We start from the raw sequence: 18,273 nt of genomic DNA, 5'->3' as shown, positions 1-18,273 counted from the left end.
TTTTAAATGTTTGAATAATACACCACTCAGTGCAAAAGTAAGTAACATTGATGGAGTGTCTGCTGTGTCAGACACTATGCAAAATAATTGGTACCCGTCTCATTTAATCCCCATAGTATCCCCAAATGATAAGTGTTACTATGTCCATTTCATAGATGAACACATTGAGGCTTAGTTTAATTTATTTCAGTTTGGTAAACATTAATTGAGCTCTACCACATTCTAGGTATGATGTTGAGTTCTGGACATTCAAAGATGAGTGGGACGTGGTCCCTTCTATGAGGAATTCAGAAAATGGTGGGGAAGCAAATGAGTAAAGATAATTTCAGCATGCTAAGTGCAGTGACATAGAATATCATAGAAGGGACGCCTGGGTGGCTCAGTGGTTGAGCATTTGCCTTCGGCTCAGGGCGTGATCCTGGGTCAAGGATCGAGTCCTGCGTCAGGTTCCTTCATGGAGCCTGCTTCTCCCTCTGCCTGTGTCTCTGCCTTTCTGTCTCTCTTGAATAAATACATAAAATCTTAAAAAAAAAAAAAAAAGATCATCGAAGAACCCTCATCCTGACCTGGATTAGGGTTGGTCCGAGCAGTTTTGCTAGAAGCAGTGCTTCTCAAACTTTAATGAGCATATGGAAGTACCTGGGGTTCTTGTTGTAATGCAGATTTTGAGTTTTGGTGAGGTCCAAGATTCGTCATTTCTAACAGACTTCTAGGTGATGCTGCTGCTGCTGTTCCACATACAGGAATAGGAATATCCTAGATGATACAGGATTTGAATGAATACTAGTTAGTCAGATATAGAAATGAGGAGAGTATTCAAAACAGAAAGGATAGCATGGGGGAAAGGCACAGAAGCATAAAAAAGTGTGTTAGTGGATTAGCTCCTTATAATCTTTTTTTTTTTTTTAATTTTTTTTTTAATTTATTTATTTATGATAGTAACAGAGGGAGAGAGAGAGGCAGAGACACAGGCAGAGAGAAGCAGGCCCCATGCACCGAGAGCCCGACGTGGGATTCGATCCCGGGTCTCCAGGATCGCGCCCTGGGCCAAAGGCAGGCGCCAAACCGCTGCGCCACCCAGGGATCCCTAATTTTTTTTTTATTTATTTATGATAGTCACACACAGAGAGAGAGAGAGAGAGAGAGAGAGAGAGGCAGGCTCCATGCACCGGGAGCCTGACGTGGGATTCGATCCCGGGTCTCCAGGATCGCGCCCTGGGCCAAAGGCAGACGCCAAACTGCTGCGCCACCCAGGGATCCCCTAGCTCCTTATAATCTATGGCAGGTCTTGGCAACTATGGCTCACTGCAGAATCTAGCCCATAGCCTATTTTTTGTGTAGCCCACATGCTAAGAATAGTATTTAAATTTTTAAAGCAGTGTAAACAACAACAACGAAGCAAAACAGCAACAACCCAAAGAGTAACATAATAGAGATGCATAAAGCCTAAAATATTTACTCCCTAATCCTTTACAGAATTAGTTTGAGACTTCTGATCTGTGGTATAGTGAAGTGTAAAATCCGAAGCAGGCATAGTGGAGGACGTGTTAGAGATAGTAAGCCTGATTGGAGGGATGGTGGTCACCAAGGGACACAGAAGAGCTTGGCCTATATCTCTGAGGTGATAGAGAGCCAGGACAGGATTTAAAGAGCGAGGTGACAGGCTTAGCTTATGTTTTAGAAGAATTTCTCTAGCAGAATATAGATACAAGGGAGCAATGCTGGAGGCAAGGATACCAATTGAGAGGCAAAGTAGAACAAAGTAAAAAAAAAAAAAAAAAAAAAGTAGAACAAAGTAGGAGGGGATGGATTTGAGAACCACTGGGACAAAGTTTTTAATTCTCTTTTGACTGTAACCCATAGAAAGATAAATATTTTATTTCATGATCCAGCACACATAGACGCATCCATAACCAAACTTAATCACAAAACATTTGTCTTTAGATGAAAAATATTTCCATTCCATTAAAGAAGATTTTGGTTACTACCTAGTATGTTGATTTCATATTGGGTTATAACGTACAGTTTGAGAAACACTGATCTAGGGAAGTAAAAACAGTAGGTTTTTATCACTGATTTGATATAAGGGAGTGGGTAGACAAGGATTGGTATGGATATATGGTGTCATTCCCAGATGAACTCAATAATAGAAGGGGAAGCTATCAGGATGCCTGGGTGGCTCAGTGGTTGAATATCTGCCTTCAGCTCAGGGCGTGATCCCATGATTCAGGATCGAGTCCTGCATCAGGCTCCCTGCAAGGTGCCTGCTTCTCCCTCTGCCTATGTCTCTGTCTCTTTCTCTCTTGTGTCTCTCATGAATAAATAATAATAAATAAATCTTAAAAAAAAAAAAAAAGAAGGGGAAGCTATTTGGAAGGTAGAAGTGACTCACTCATTTTTGTATGTGTTGAATTTGAGAGCACTATGGGAAACTCAGGCTTTCCAGAAGATCAGATACTGATTTTTCATTCAGTGAGTATTACTGCCTCATTGTTTTGTTCACCTGCTGTTATTTCAATAGCAACATTTTCTACTGTTTTTCTACACAAAGGTGTGTGTGTGTTTCAGGATTTAATAAGCTTTCCATCCCAGGCTAGGAATTCAGCCATTGTTGCCAATATTGTCAATGCTATAATGGGAGGAATCTGTTTCAAATAGTTGGCTTACATGGAAACTTTGTAAATCGAAGTCTAATTTGTACATACTATTTTGAGATGCTATTTAATTTAGTACTTGCATATTAGTTCAGTAAGAGCAATATTTTGATATATTGAAATATCCAACAGAATAATCAAATCACATCAGTTAGTTTGTGGTACTATATGCATGCACTTTGCTTTAGTTCTATAGTTATTTTTTTTTTTTTAAGATTTTATTTATTTATGATAGACACAGACAGAGAGAGGCAGAGACACAGGCAGAGGGAGAGGCAGGCTGCATGCTGGGAGCCCGACGTGGGACTCGATCCCTGGGCTCCAGGATCGTGCCCTGGGGCAAACCGCTAAGCCACCCAGGGATCCCCTAGTTCTATAGTTTTATCATACAGATATTATATGCTATTAGAGGGTTATCAGTTTTATATTTCTTTACTTATTTTATAAGGTTAATATAGGACCAGTGGCATTTTATCTATACCTTTCCCCATGATAATTTCATGATTCTTTAAAGATTTACTTTTGTAACAAAAAAAAAATTTCCTAAGTTGACTTTATGAGTGTAAATAACATATACATACCTAAGTTTAAGTTTTGTTTTTTCCTAGGAATTAATAATTTTACATTTTTGTTTGTACAGATTGAATACCTGCTTAAGAAACTTACAGAAGCTATGGGAGGAGGTTGGCAGCAAGAACAATTTGAACATTATAAAATCAACTTTGATGACAGTAAAGATGGCCTTTCTGTGTGGGAACTGATTGAGCTTATTGGAAATGGACAGTTCAGCAAAGGCATGGATCGGCAGACAGTGTCCATGGCAATTAATGAAGTCTTTAATGAGCTTATATTAGATGTGTTGAAACAGGTAAGAGTCCTGTAACACTGTATTTCTCCTCACCTTTAGAATTTGACATATTTGAAATAAGACATTTTCCTTATTAGTCATTTATACTTTTACACTGATTTAGAACAGGAATAAAGTTTCTTAATTTCCCAGGCTTGTATTAGGCTTTCATTTAAAAAAGTTACTGGTGCAATATTGAAGTACACTTACGCATTGAGAAGTTACTATTTTGAAAGAACTGTTTAAATGACATTTCTAACTGTTTTTAAAGTACTTTCATGTCATGTGTACATCCATTTGTTGATCTGAAAGATCCTCATAGCATATTATTCAGAGAAAAAAACACAAGTTGTTCAGTAGGAAGTATCTTGTAACCCTGCTCATGAAATGTGATATATGCGTGTAGGGCTATCTGGAAGAATGGTCACGAAAATGTTAAAAGTGATTGTCTCTGGATTGTGGGATCTCTGTAAATTTTATTTTCTTCTTTATTCCTTTTTAATTATTGGACTTACTACTTTATATATGATTCTATACATGAATGTATGTATATGATTATATATTTTTATGAAATCAGAAAAATACCCTTACTTTTGGGAGAAAATACCTTTATGTAGCAAAATTATACTTATTAGATTATGACCCACATAGCATCTGATATACATATGGGAAGCTTGATGCTTGTTAAATAGAATTTATATATTTTTTAGTGGATCTTACAAATTTCTTAATTATTATTATTATTATTATTATTTTTTTAAAGATTTTATTTATTTATTCATAGAGACAGAGAGAGAGGCAGAGACACAGGCAGAGGGAGAAGCAGGCATCATACAGAGAGCCTGACGTGGGACTCGATCCAGGGTCTCCAGGATCACACCCTGGGCTGCAGGCGGTGCTAAACCACTGTGCCACTGGGGCTGCCCTTTCTTAATTATTATACTGAATAATAACTCCAAATTGAGATTTCCTTACTTTGGCCTTTTATTTACTCAGCAGATGTTGTCTTTACTCTTTTTTCCTAATTGAGCCCATCAATAAACATTAATTGAGGTTTCATTTGTGTAGGTTTTTTTTTTAATTTTCTTTTTTTAAAAATTTTTATTTATTTATGATAGTCACACAGAGAGAGAGAGAGAGAGAGAGGCAGAGACACAGGCAGAGAGAGAAGCAGGCTCCATGCACCGGGAGCCCGACGTGGGATTCGATCCCGGGTCTCCAGGATCGCGCCCTGGGCCAAAGGCAGGCGCCAAACCGCTGTGCCACCCAGGGATCCCTGTGTAGGTTTTTAGTGCTAAAACAAGGCATGAGACATGGTCTCTGTTCAAAGACTTGTAAGCCCACCAGGATAGCAGGATAATCTGACTACAGATGAATTTTAGTATGAGATAGCTTTTACTTAAATGTCCAAGGAATAGGGAACTGAACAAGTAATATGATTAGAACTTGGTATAATAATTAAATAATATGGCAAGCTAATATATATTTAATGGTTATGTATGATCTACTACTGGTTATTAGCACTTACACATTTGATGATTAAAATGTCAGCTATTCTTGGAGTGTCTGGGTGGCTCAGTCAGTTAAGCATCTGGTTTTTGTTTTCAGCTGGGGCCATAATCTTAGGGTTGTGAGGCTGAGCCCTGCTTCAGGCTCCATGCCCAGTGGGAAGTCTGCTTCGGATTATCTCTCCCTGTGCCCACCCCCTTGTGTACGTGCACACTCTTTTCTCTTAAATAAGTGTGGAAAAAAAAACCCAGCTATTCTCAAACAACCCTGAAGGGCTTTGGCTGATAACGTGTCATTTTGCTTAAGTGAAAATATGAATTTTTACTTTATCAGTCATATCACCTTTGTGACTAATATGAGTGAAGGAAGTATAGGCCTAGAAGTGTGAGTGTAGGAGCTACATTTAGAAGCAGAATCCTGAGACCCCTGGGTGGCTCGGTGGTTTAGCGCTTGCCTTCAGCTCAGGGCGTGATCCTGGAGTTCTGGGAATCAAGTCCCGCATCGGGCTCCCTGCATGGAGCCTGCTTCTCCCTCTGCCTGTGCCTTTCATGAATAAATAAATAAAATCTTTAAAAAAAAAAAAAAATGGAGCCAGAATCCTGCTAGTTCCTTTTCTGTTCATCTGAAGCAGAGTTCTTTTTTCCAGAATAGCGAGAGGTCAGGTAGAAGGGGAGGTTGGTGCCAGAAGGTGATTGGTTGGTTGAAAGATAAATTTGCGTTTCGTTGAGGTTTTAATTTACTGACAATCACTTAGAGTTTTGTGTGTGTGTTTTAATCAGAATAGAATAGTGTAGTGAACTCACATATACCATTCATCCAGCCTCAGTAACCACTGACACATGGTTAATCCTACTCTTCCTACTTGCTTAATACCTTCAAGATACCTTGAAACAATCCCAGACAGTCATTTTATGTATAAATAATTCAATAGACATCCCTAAAAGATAAGGAATTTTAGGGGTACCTGGGTGGCTCAGTTAAGTGTCTGACTCTTGGTTTCAGCTCGTCATGATCTCAGGGTCATGAGATTGAACCCTGTGTCAGGCTCCATGCTGGGTGTGGAGCCTGCTTAAGATTCTCTCTCCCTCCTTTAAAAAAAAAAAAAGAATTTTAAAAAATCACAATGCTTTTGGCACCAGGAGTTCTAAGGCTACTTATCTATATAGCACTAGGGGATGGCGAGTGCAGTGGACAGTTGTCTCTGCATATCCAGAATTCTGTGTAAACTTTTGTGTGCACGTATTTGTGTGAATTTGACTGGGTTTAGTGCCCTTGGCCTTTATGTCCTCAATAGGTTCATGATCCATAAAGGTCAAGAACCACTGATACTTGTGTATTCAAGGAAGAGATATTAGCTCTTAAAGTAAAAGGCCAGGCATTTATATCAGATTTAATCTTTCATAGGGTTACATGATGAAAAAAGGCCACAGACGGAAAAACTGGACTGAACGTTGGTTTGTACTAAAACCCAACATAATTTCTTATTATGTGAGTGAGGATCTGAAAGATAAGAAAGGAGACATTCTCTTGGATGAAAACTGCTGTGTGGAGGTAAGAATCTACTGTTACCACTTTCTGATGCTGCCCCCTGCTGCTCAAGTGTTTTATCTTGCTTCTGGTCTTTAGAACCTTAAAATACTCTTAAAATTTACATTTCTAAAATAGTATAGGTGTACAGTTGCCAAACTTCCTGAACCAAAAACCAAAGATCCCTGACAAGTTTTTTTTATAATGTGAATTTGTTTTCTGTCTCATGAACAAAGTATAGGGATTAAGTCAGATTTATTTGTACATTTAAGGAAACACTTATTCAATAAAATGGAGTTCTAAAAAAAGCAAAAAAAAATCAGTAAGACAGGGTTTGAAATCATGAATATATGAGGAACTCTGGGCCATTTTGAATACAGTAAATAAAACTAAAGAAAATATGAGTATTACCTTTGAATATTTTAGGTGACCTTCAGGACACCTTACTTAATAGCTGTTAATTCTATAAAGTGAAGTCTTCAAGAAACATACATTTTGAGTTTTTGATTTATATCGGAACTATCATAACTGTATTTGTTGAAGAACATTTAAAATACCTAAAATCTCGCTTATAAATGAGTGTGTTTTGATGGATGAAATAGTATAGATATATTAATGTCTCAGGGTGTGCACTGCCACTAAGGGGTCTTAGATTCGTGGAGATTCACGAGATTAACATAGGCCATACCAGTCTACTTATAAGGATATAGGACAGGAACTATAGCTTGCTAGCAGTAATATCTCAGGTGCAAAGAAAGTGTATCTGCATCAGGCAGGTATGGAAATCACCCTGGCTCAGAAGCCTCATGGTGCGCTGGAGTCAATACCTGTTAAAACAACGTGGATATACCTTCCAGGGTTCCTGTAAGGGGTGTGGTGTGTTCATGTATCAGTCACTGTGCTCAGGAAGGCCAAAGCATGGTGTCTCCATCAGGTGTTGGTGGTTCTCACAGTCCAGATGGAGTATACTAATCAGGGTTCACTGTTACCATAGGTATTGTTGCCTAGAGGATAGCATTCTGTAAACCAGAAATATACCCTTATAGACATTTTTCACTGACATTGAATTTCGGCCAGATTTGTATAAATGATTAAGGTTGGATTTAATTTAAATGCTTAAAAATAAAATTTTAAAAAGCTGTTTTTGCTTTCTGTGTTAGTCCTTGCCTGACAAAGATGGAAAGAAGTGCCTTTTTCTCATAAAATGTTTTGATAAGACTTTTGAAATCAGTGCCTCAGATAAGAAGAAGAAACAGGAGTGGATTCAGGGTAAGGCAATTTTTATTATTTGTCATGACATAACTTGAGTTCTGACTTTGTATTTTTAACGTTATTAAAGATACTAAAAGCATTGTTCCCTCATTGTAGTTATTTCTGCATGCAGCATAGTAGCTGAAAGAAAAAGTGAGAGGAGTTCCCAAATTTTTCATCAATTTCATTTGCATAATGAATTTGTGGGAAAATTATAAACTGGACATTTCAGATTTTATTTACTTATACTATTTAAAGAGAATGGAATTTCCCCTTTTAAAGACTATGAAGAATTTTAAAGTGACCATCTTGAATTTTTAATAATACAGATAACAAAAGAGGAATAATGCAGTCACTTTTGAATATTTCCAGTAATTTTCAAGATCTGTTATTTTCACAAGAAATCACTAGTTTCAAATAATTGTCTTAAGAACACAAACTTTTCTTAGAGATTTTTATTTATTTGACAGAAAAAGAGTATGAGATAGCGCAAGCAGAGGAAGGAGCAAAGAGAGAGGGAGAAGCAAGCTCCCCACTGAGCAGTAAGCCTGATGGGGGCTCCATCCCAGGACCCTGGGATCATGACCTGAGCCTACAGCAGATGCTCAGTCGCTCAATCAACTGAGGCACCAATGCCCAAGAGTACAAACTTTTGATTTAATAACTTTTAAACTAAAGTATTATTCTAAAATTAGTAAAGCATGAAATACCATATATGAGGTTTTTTATTTAATCATGGAAGAGGCTTCTGCATATATTCTTGAACATAAGTAAAATTATGTTATACTGAAAATTGTGGTCATTTTGATTTGACTTAAGATTTTGAGGCAAGTGTATCTAGGTTTGAATCCTCTTCCCTGGGTCACTTGAGTTATGAATTTTGTAACTGTTTTTCCTCTTCTGTAGAATGGGGATAATAACAGTACGTACCTCTCGAGGTTTTCGTAAGGTTTAATAATTTGATAATGAAGATAGACTTACACATTTTAAAAATGCCATGTCATTGCAGAAATGTGATAGATTGCAAACAACCTAAATGTCCATTAATTGCAAAATGGTTGAATAAATAATGGAAGAAACATAATGGGGTTCTTTTTAAGATTTTTTTAAAGATTTTATTTATTTATTAAAAAAATATTTTATTTATTTATTCATGAGAGACACAGAGAGAGAGGAAGAGACATAGGTAGAGGGAGAACAGGCTCCCTGGAAGGAGCCTGATGTGGGACTAGATCCCAGATCCTGGGATCATACCCTGAGCCGAAGGCAGATGCTCAACCACTGAGCCAACCAGGCATCCCCACAGTGGGGTATAATGCTTTGTTTATTTTTTAAAGATTTTATTTATTTATTTGAGAGACAGCATGAGAGAGAGAGAGAGCATGAGCAGAGGGGACAGGGAAAGGGAGAGGGAGAAGCAGACTCCCTGCTGAACAGGGAGCCTGATGTGGACCTTGATCCCAGGACCCTGGGACCATGGCCTGAGCCGAAGGCAGACACTTAACTGACTGAGCCACCCAGGTAGCCTGTTTAATGCTTTATATACTGATATGGAAAGCTCTAAAGAGATATTATTGCTAGCTCTCGAGATAAATTGAGTGAAAAAAAAACCCTCAAGGCTCAGGAGAGTGTATTAGGTGAAAAGAAGATGGAGGATCTATATGTTTGTTTGTTTGTTTGTATATGCTTAAAATATCTCTGGAAAGATGCACAGGAAACTGTTGGCATTAGTTGGTAGTGGAGAGGGAGATGCCACTTCTTGGGGAGCAGGAGGGAGACTTCCCATGTCTTTTCATGCTTTTGAATTTGAACAATGTGAAAGTGTTAGCTATTGAAAAAAATAAATTTAATTCAGATAGTAAGGAAAATACATAAAAATTAGATAATGCATGTAAAGGGTATCCTTATAGTACGTATTCAGTAAATGATAGCTACTCTTACCATCTCAGGAAGGAAGTGTATAAGGATATGGTTTCATAAGGCATAGATAAGGGGCAGACTAAACCCAGCAGGTAGCAAATCAGAGATCAGGAACTTTGAACCTCAACTCTTACTATGTCTTGTTCTTACTTGGTCCTTTGAGAAACATAGAGAAGGGCACTGAAAGTGTTGTTAAGTTCTTCAAATGTGTGCGATATTCCTGAATCAAGTACCTATTTAAGCAGAGATAAGCAGTTATGGAATTTTGGAGCTGGTAGGGACTCTAGAGATGACATCTTTCATGTTAGAGATGAGGAGACTGATGCTGCAGGTTTTGACCCGCTCAAGGTCACACCACTACTCAGTGGCAGGATCAGAATCTACACTGGGTCTCTGGTTTTCTTTCCAGTATGCCATCTGCATTTTAGGCTTATGAAGAATAAACAGTCTGTCCCTGTTTCTGACCTACACCTTTTATAGCCATTCATTCTACTATCCATCTGCTGAAGTTGGGCAGTCCCCCACCACATAAAGAAGCCCGTCAGCGACGGAAAGAACTCCGGAAAAAGCTGCTGGCTGAACAGGAGGAGCTGGAGCGACAGATGAAGGAGCTTCAGGCTGCCAATGAAAACAAGCAGCAGGAGCTGGAGACCGTGAGGAAGGTGAGAATGGCCACTGGGCCCGAGGAGGGCTGTTTCACTGTGGGGGCCACAGCTACTTTCCTTATAAGCTTTGATTCCATCAAGACCAGGTGCACAGTTTTAGCGAGATGTTTTGGTAAATTGTTTTCTCAGGAAGTATGTCTAGATTGCTGAGTGAGAGAGATATCCTGGTTTTCCCAGCCCAAGGCATTTCATTGACCGAAAAAGAATAAGAATAGTGAGCACAGTTGAATTTTGTCAGAGAAGTATGAGGAATTTTATTCCCCTAAGGATGTCAAGGTCACTTTTGGTGATCTGGGCAGGATGTATTGCCTTTTTAGTTTTTCTCCCCTTAGCTCCCATCCTTACTTGTGAATACCCTTAGTATAGAACTGTGGGTCTCACTTACCATTTGGAGTCAAAGATACAGAGTCTGGGTTAGTTTCTCTTTTTATCTCAGGGCTAGGAAGTCAAGTACTGTAGATTATATAGTTGACATTCATTGGAAAAACTGGTTGCTCAGTTGTATCATGATTCTGGGGGTGTTAGTGGGTCCTCAGTGTATAAGCACCGTCCTTGTTTGGGATGGGTTGAGCCTGTCTGCCTTAAATGAGTGAGCACCTCCTAACTATAAGATCAAAGACCCTTTTGTGTCTCCTATGTAGCACCTTTTTCCTGGAGTATGAGAGATGCTCACAGTATAAGCCCCCACATTCCATTCATTCATTCATTCATTTATTTATTTATTTATTTATTTATTTATTTATTTATTTATTTTTATGAAAGTCACACATAGAGAGGCAGAGACACAGGCAGAGGGAGAAGCAGGCTCCATGCACCGGGAGCCCGACGTGGGATTCGATCCCCGGTCTCCAGGATCGCGCCCTGGGCCAAAGGCAGGCGCTAAACCGCTACGCCACCCAGGGATCCCCAGCCCCCACATTCCTGATGGGGTTCTCTCTTTGCAGTCCATGAAAATGCCACACTTTGTGCTGACATCCTCTGAGTAGACTCACAAATAATTTTCTAATACTTTTATAACCTTACAAATTATGTGAGCATCTGATGTTAGAAATAGTTGTTCCTATCCATCATCCCTCCTTTTTTTTCTAATTTAAATTCAATTTAGTTAACATACAGTATATTATTAGTTTCAGAGGTAGAATTTAGTGATTCGTCAGTTGCATATAACACTCAGTGCTCATTACCTTAGGTGCTTTCCTTAATGCCCATCACCCAATAACTGCATCCCCCCACCTCCCTTCCAGCAACCCTCAGTTTATTTACTATAGGTGAGAGTCCCATATGATTTGCCTCCTTATTTTCATCTTATTTTATTTTTCCTTTCCTTCCCCTATGTTCATCTGTTTTGTTTCTTAAGTTCTATATATGAATGAAATCCTACAGTATTTGTCTTTCTCTGACTTATTTCACTTAGCATGATGCCCTCTAGTTCCATCCACAGCATTGCAAATGGCAAGATTTCGTTCTTTTTGGTGGCTGAGGAATATTCCATTATATATACACATATCATATATAGAGTATATACAAAGAATCATAAAGTGAATACCCCTGAAATTACTACCCAAGTTATATTTATTTATTTATTTTTTTTCCAAGTTATATTTATATATATATGTATATTTATATTACAAAATTCTGGTGTCCCTTTTAATTTTTTACTAGTTTACAAACAGTAAGATTCATGGTTTATATATCGTTTCATGAGTTTTTATATGTGTCTAGATTCTTGTAACCAGCACAGACAGAATGAAGGAAAATTCTCATGCCCCAACGAATTTCCTCACACTGTCCCCTATACTCAGATTGTCCACTAATCCCTAACCTCTAGAAATCACTGATCTATTCTCTGTTTCTATGTTTTTGCCTTTTCCAAATTGTCATTTAAATGGAATTGCACGGTATATAAGTTTTCAAGACTGGGTTCGTTGACTTAGCATCATGCATTTGAGACTTAGGCATCTGGCATCCTTTTAAACTATATATGGACTCTTTTAAACTCTGCCTCCCATGAGCATGTACATGTTCTGTTCTGCTTTATGTGAATGTATGCCCAGTGTTGGCAAGGACCTAGGCCAAAGTAGACAGTTTTCCTACTACCTAGTTTTACAAGAATTACTTAAGCAACTAACTTGATGGTAAATGTTGAGAATTATAATAGATCCCTTCATAATCTTTAATTTTATTTTTCTTGTTAAAAAATAAAATTCATCAATTTTCATTGAAACATATTTAGAAAAAACCTGCTTGGATGAATATTTTAATCACCTGGAATTTGATAACATTTGTGAGGTTTGTAAGACTTGATTGGCCTCACTTGGAAGAAGGAACAAGAAATTATGGTAGTTTCTGTAAAGTAATAGATTTCTTTAAAGAGATTGCCCAAATATTCTTTTTTGAAAAAAGACTATTTTTGTAGAGTACTTTTAGGTTCATGACAAAATTAAAAGGAAGATAATGGAGATTTCCCATATACCTCCAGTGTCAACAGATGCATGGTCTCTCTTGGTATAAACCTCCCCTTCCAGAGTGATATATTTGTTAAAGTTGATGAAGCTACACTGACACCTATAGCACCCAAAGTCCATAGATTACTTTAAGGTTCATTTTTGGTGTTCTGCATTCTGTAGGTTTGGACAAATGTATAATGACATGTATTACCATTACAATATCATTCAGGCTTATTTTCACTTCCCTAAATCCTCTGTGTTTTACTTATTCATCCCCCTCTGTTCCCAAATAACTTTTGTTTATACTTTGGTTTCTTTTAAAAAATACAATCTTTTGTATAGATAATATAATCATATGGTTCAAATTTTGAATGATACAAAAGAATAAATCCCACTTGATCATGGTATATGGTTCTTTTAACTTGGTTTGCTAATACTGCATGATTTCTTTAGTATGGAGAGAATTTATGTTGCCATAATAAATACCACGCAAAGCCTATAGCTAACATTGTACTCAGTGGTGGAAAGCTGAAAGCTTTTTCTCTAAGATCAGGATAAAGATGCCTACTCTCAGCACCTTTATTCAACATAGTATTTGAAGTCCTAGCCAGAGCAATTAGGCAAGAAAAAGACATCCAAATTGAAAAGTAAGAAATAAAATTGTCACTATTTGCAGATGACGATGTTTTATGTAGAAAAAACTGTCAACTCTGTCAAAAAAACTGTTAGAACTAATATAAACATTCAGTAAAGTTATAAAAAATCAATATGCAAAAATCTGTTGTTTCTAGGGGTGCCTAGGTGGTTCAGTCAATCAAGCATCTGCCTTCAGCTCAGGTCATGATCCTCAGGTCATAATCCCACATCGGGCTCCCTGCTCAGTGAGGAGTCTGCTTAAACTTCTCCCTCTGTCCCTTTTTCTGCTTGTGCTTTCTTGTGTGTGCTCTCTCTCTCTCAAATTAATTAATTAAATTAAATTAAAAATATTTTTAAAAATCTGTTGTTTCTATACACTACTAATGGACTATCAGAAAGAGAAATTAAGAAAACAATGCCAGTCCCCTCTCAATGGACATTTGGGTTGTTTTAATCTTTGATTAAATAGGCAGTGCTGCAGGGAATTACTTTGTACCTGTGTCATTTTATACACATTTCAATGTATCTGGAATAAATTTTTAGAAGTGGGATTGCTGGAGCAGAGTATATACATCTATAATTATGAAATCCAAGCTGGTGCAATAGCTACTATTTCAAGTCTTGCTATTCATTGTACCAGAGGAAAAAGTGTTCAGTGGAGTGCCTGGATGGCTCAGTTGGTTGGCTGTCTACCTTTGGCCTGGGTCATGATCCTGGGGTCAGATTGAGTCCCACATTGGGCTCTTTGCTCAGTGGGGTGTCTGCTTCTCCCTTTTCCTCTGCCTTGCCACTCCCCCTGCTTGTGCTCTCTCTCTCTCTCTGTCAAATAAATAAATAAAATCTTTAATAAAAAAAAGTGTTCAATGATTTGCTGATTAAGTACTCCAGCCCAGAAGTATCACATTTCACTTCTATTTACAGTACTTTGCTCAGTACTAGTCACATGTTTCTGTTGAAAAGTCAGCTCTCGGGATCCCTGGGTGGCGCAGTGGTTTAGCGCCTGCCTTTGGCCCAGGGCGCGATCCTGGAGACCCGGGATCGAATCCCACGTCGGGCTCCCGGTGCATGGAGCCTGCTTCTGCCTCTGCCTGTGTCTCTGCCTCTCTCTCTCTCACTGTGTGCCTATCATAAATAAATAAAAAATTAAAAAAAAAATTTAAGAAAAGTCAGCTCTCAATCTTATTGGTGTTTTCTTTTTCTTTCTTTCTTTTTTTTTTTTAAGATTTTATTTATTTATTCATGAGAGACAGAGAGAGAGAGAGAGGCAGAGGGAGAAGCAGGCTCCATGCAGGGAGCCCAACGTGGGACTTGATCCCAGGTCTCCAGGATCAGGCCCTGAGCTGAAAGTGGCACCAAACCGCTGAGCCACCTGGGCTGCCCCTTATTGGTGTTTTCTTGTGTGTGATGAATCATTCTTCTCCTATTGCTTTCAGGAGTTTCTTTTTTTTTTTTAATATTTTTTTTCAATTTTTATTTATGATAGTCACAGAGAGAGAGAGAGAGAGAGGCAGAGACACAGGCCGAGGGAGAAGCAGGCTCCATGCACCGGGAGCCCGATGTGGGATTCGATCCCGGGTCTCCAGGATCGCGCCCTGGGCCAAAGGCAGGCGCCAAACCGCTGCGCCACCCAGGGATCCCTACTTTCAGGAGTTTCTTTTTGTCTTTCTGTAGTTTAATTATTATGATGTGTGTGAGTATGGGTCTCTTTGTGTTTATCCTGGAGTTTGTTGAACTCTTGGATGTGTATATTAATGTTTTCCATCAAATTGGGAAAGTTTTCAGCCATTTAAACATTTTTCTATTCCTTTCTCTCTTTCCTCTTCTTGTGAAATTCTCATTATGTGGATGTTGGTACACTTAACAGTGTCCCACATTTCTCTGAGGCTCTGTTCATTTTCTTCATTCCTTTTTCTCTTTGTTCTTCAAATTGCATTTCTCCCTATTGATCTTTGATTCTTGCAGCCCAAATACATAGGTGAGAACCTCTAGTGATTTTTTTATTTTAGTTATTTTGCTTGTCAACTCCAGAGTTTCCATTTGGTTCTTTTTATATTTTATAATTTATATAATTTATATATTTTTATTCATAATCTCTATACTTTGTTACTTCCTTAAGCATGGTTTCCTTTGGTTCTTTGAACATATAACTTCTATGAAATGTTTGCTAAATCCACCATCAGGGCCCCTTCAAAGGCAATCAGTTGTCTGCTTTTTTTCCCTATATATGTGTCACATATTTCTTTTGTACATCTCATATAATTTTTTTTTGTTGAAAACTGGACATTTTTTTTATTTTTAAAATTTATTTTTTTGGGATCCCTGGGTGGCTTGGCGGGTTAACACCTGCCTTCAGCCCAGTGCGTGATCCTGGAGTCCCGGGATTGAGTCCCATATCAGGCTCCCTGCATGGAGTCTGCTTCTCTCTCTGCCTGTGTCTCTGCCTCTCTCTCATGAATAAATAAATACAATCTTTAAAAAAAATATTTTTAATTCCAGTATAATTAGTATACAGTGTCACATTAGTTTCAAGTATACGTTATAGTGACTCAGCAATTCCATACAATACTCAGTGCTCATCACAGTAAGTGTATTGTTAATCTCCTTTACTTGTTTCACCCATTCCCCCTACCCAGCTCTCCCGTCTAGTAACCACCAGTTTGTTCTCGTATTTAAGGGTCTGTTTTTTTTTCCTTTCTTTTTTTCTTTGTTTTGTTTCTTTCAATTCCACATATGAGTGAAATCATATGGTATTTGTCTTTCTCTGAATTTTACCATTGTAGTAGATCCTTTAGATCTATCCATGTTGCAAATGGTAAAGATTTCATTCGTTTTCGTGGCTGAGTTCTATTCTATTGCGCGTGTGTGTGTGTGTATATACACCACATTTTCTTTATCCATTCATCTTTTGATGGACATTTGGTTGTTTCCATATCTTAGTATTGTAAATAATGCTGCAATAAAAATAGGGATGCATATATCTTTTTGAATTAATGTTTTTGTATTCTTTCGAGGAATACCCCATAGTGCGATTGCTGGATCATATGGTAATTCTGTGCTTAATTTTTTGAGGAATCTCCACACTTTTTCCAGAGTGGCTGCACCAGTTTGCATTCTCACCAACAGTGAATGAGGCTTTCTTTTTCTCCACATCCTTGCTGACGCCTCTTGTTTCTTGTTTTTGATTTTAGCAATTCTGACAGGTGTGAGGTGACATCTTATTGTGGTTTTGATTTGCATTCCCTGATTGATGAGTGATGTTCAGCATCTTTTTCGTGTGTCTTGCCCAACTGTAGGTCTTCTTTGGAGAAATGTCTGCCCATGTTTTCTGTCCCCCCCCCCCCCCGCCTTTTTTTTTAAGTAGGCTCCAGCACGGGTCTTGAACTCATGATTCTGAGATCAAGACACAGGCTGAGATCAAGAGTTGGACACTTTACTGACAGAGCCACCCAGGCACCCCTTTCTGCCCATTTTAAACTGATTATTATTACTATATTATTATTACTATATTTTTTAGTATTGAGTTTATCAGTTTTATCAGTTCTTTTTTTTGTTTTGTTTTATCAGTTCTTAATGTGTTTTGGATACTAACCCCTTATCAAATAGATCATTTGCAAATATTTAATCCCATTCAGTAGATTGCCTTTTAGTTTTATGGATTGTTTCCTTTGCTGTACAGAAACTTATTTTGATATAGTCCCAATAGTTTATTTTTGCTTTTGTTTTCTTTGCCTCAGGAGACCTATCTAAAAGAATGATGCTCTGAAGTGATGTCAGAGAAATTACTGCCTGTGCTCTCTTCTAGGATTTTTATGGTTTCAAGTCTCACATTTAGGGCTTTCATCCATTTTGAATTTATTTTTGTGTATGGTGTAAGAAAGTGATCTAGTTTCATTCTTTTGCATGTAGCTGTCCAGTTTTCCCAGCACCACTTGTTGAAGAGACTTTTTCCCATTCCTGCTTCCTTTGTTGTACATTAATTGAACATATAATTGTGGGTTTATTTCTGGGTTTTCTGTTCTTTTCCATTAATCTGTGTGTCTGTGCCAGTACCATACTGTTTGATTATTACTGCTTTATATAGTCTATCTTGAAATCTGGGATTGTGATACCTCCAGTCTTGTTCTTCCTTTTCAAGATTGCTTTTGCTATTTAGGGTCTTCTGTGGTTCCATACAAATTTTAGGATTATTTGTTCTAGTTATGTGAAAAATGCTGTTGGTTTTTGATAGGGATTACATTACATTAGATTGCCTTGGGTGGAACATTGTAACAGTGTTTATTCTTCCAATCCATGATCATGAAATATCTTTCCATTTGGAAAACTGGACTTTTTAGACAATATATTGTAGCAACTCTGGGTATGGATTTCCTCCCTCCCCTCAGGGCATGCTGTTTGCTTGTTCATTTGTTTAGTGAGTGGCTGGGCTATTACAGTGAGGTCTGTTTTCTTCACACTGTGAAGCCTCTTGACTGTCTTCTTCAGGCACAGCCTTGGGCACGCACAAAGCACCCTGGGATGACCAGGACGTTAGCACGGTTCTCTTTGTGTGTCTCTGTCTCTGATATCTCTGTTAAGCTGTCTGCCTCTTTTGGTATCCTATCCAGCTGTTAGAGTTCTATTGTTTTCAACAGTGGCACTGGACCTAAATTGCTCCGGAGTCTGATATTACTTAAATTCAAGCCCACTTGTGGTCTTTGAGACTTGTTCCTATTACATGAGGGCTCTTTTCTGTCTCAGTTTCTAACTTCTAGCTGATCTGTGGTTTAGTTTGTTGGTCTTGTGGAGCAATGAGCCACCTCTTAATTCCTTAAAATTTC

At 38.1% G+C, this 18,273-nt stretch overlaps 1 protein-coding gene and 1 long non-coding RNA gene across 6 annotated transcripts in view; one reads left to right on the top strand and one right to left on the bottom strand.

Moving 5' to 3' along the window:
- Positions 1-7,589, bottom strand: part of LOC140614811 (uncharacterized) — an 84,823-nt gene extending 77,234 nt beyond the window's left edge. Inside the window, exons 1-3 of one of the 4 annotated variants that reach the window (XR_012015581.1) lie at positions 7,365-7,589; positions 5,975-6,098; positions 640-756 (exon numbers count right to left, since the gene is read on the bottom strand). This is a non-coding gene — a long non-coding RNA (uncharacterized lncRNA). The remainder of the gene's footprint in view (positions 1-639; positions 757-5,974; positions 6,099-7,364) is intronic. The other 3 variants (XR_012015578.1, XR_012015580.1, XR_012015579.1) reach the window with 3 other exon arrangements.
- Positions 1-18,273, top strand: part of SWAP70 (switching B cell complex subunit SWAP70) — a 75,252-nt gene that overhangs the window by 48,034 nt on the left and 8,945 nt on the right. For both annotated transcript variants that reach the window (XM_072794109.1, XM_072794110.1), the window contains 4 exons: positions 3,295-3,522; positions 6,415-6,561; positions 7,698-7,806; positions 10,189-10,370. In XM_072794109.1, the coding sequence (XP_072650210.1) occupies positions 3,295-3,522; positions 6,415-6,561; positions 7,698-7,806; positions 10,189-10,370 (666 nt within the window). The remainder of the gene's footprint in view (positions 1-3,294; positions 3,523-6,414; positions 6,562-7,697; positions 7,807-10,188; positions 10,371-18,273) is intronic.

Source organism: Canis lupus, chromosome 23 (genome assembly GCF_048164855.1).
Source record: "Canis lupus baileyi chromosome 23, mCanLup2.hap1, whole genome shotgun sequence".
NCBI lineage: Eukaryota > Metazoa > Chordata > Mammalia > Carnivora > Canidae > Canis > Canis lupus.
This window is presented reverse-complemented; position numbering and strand designations above follow the sequence as displayed.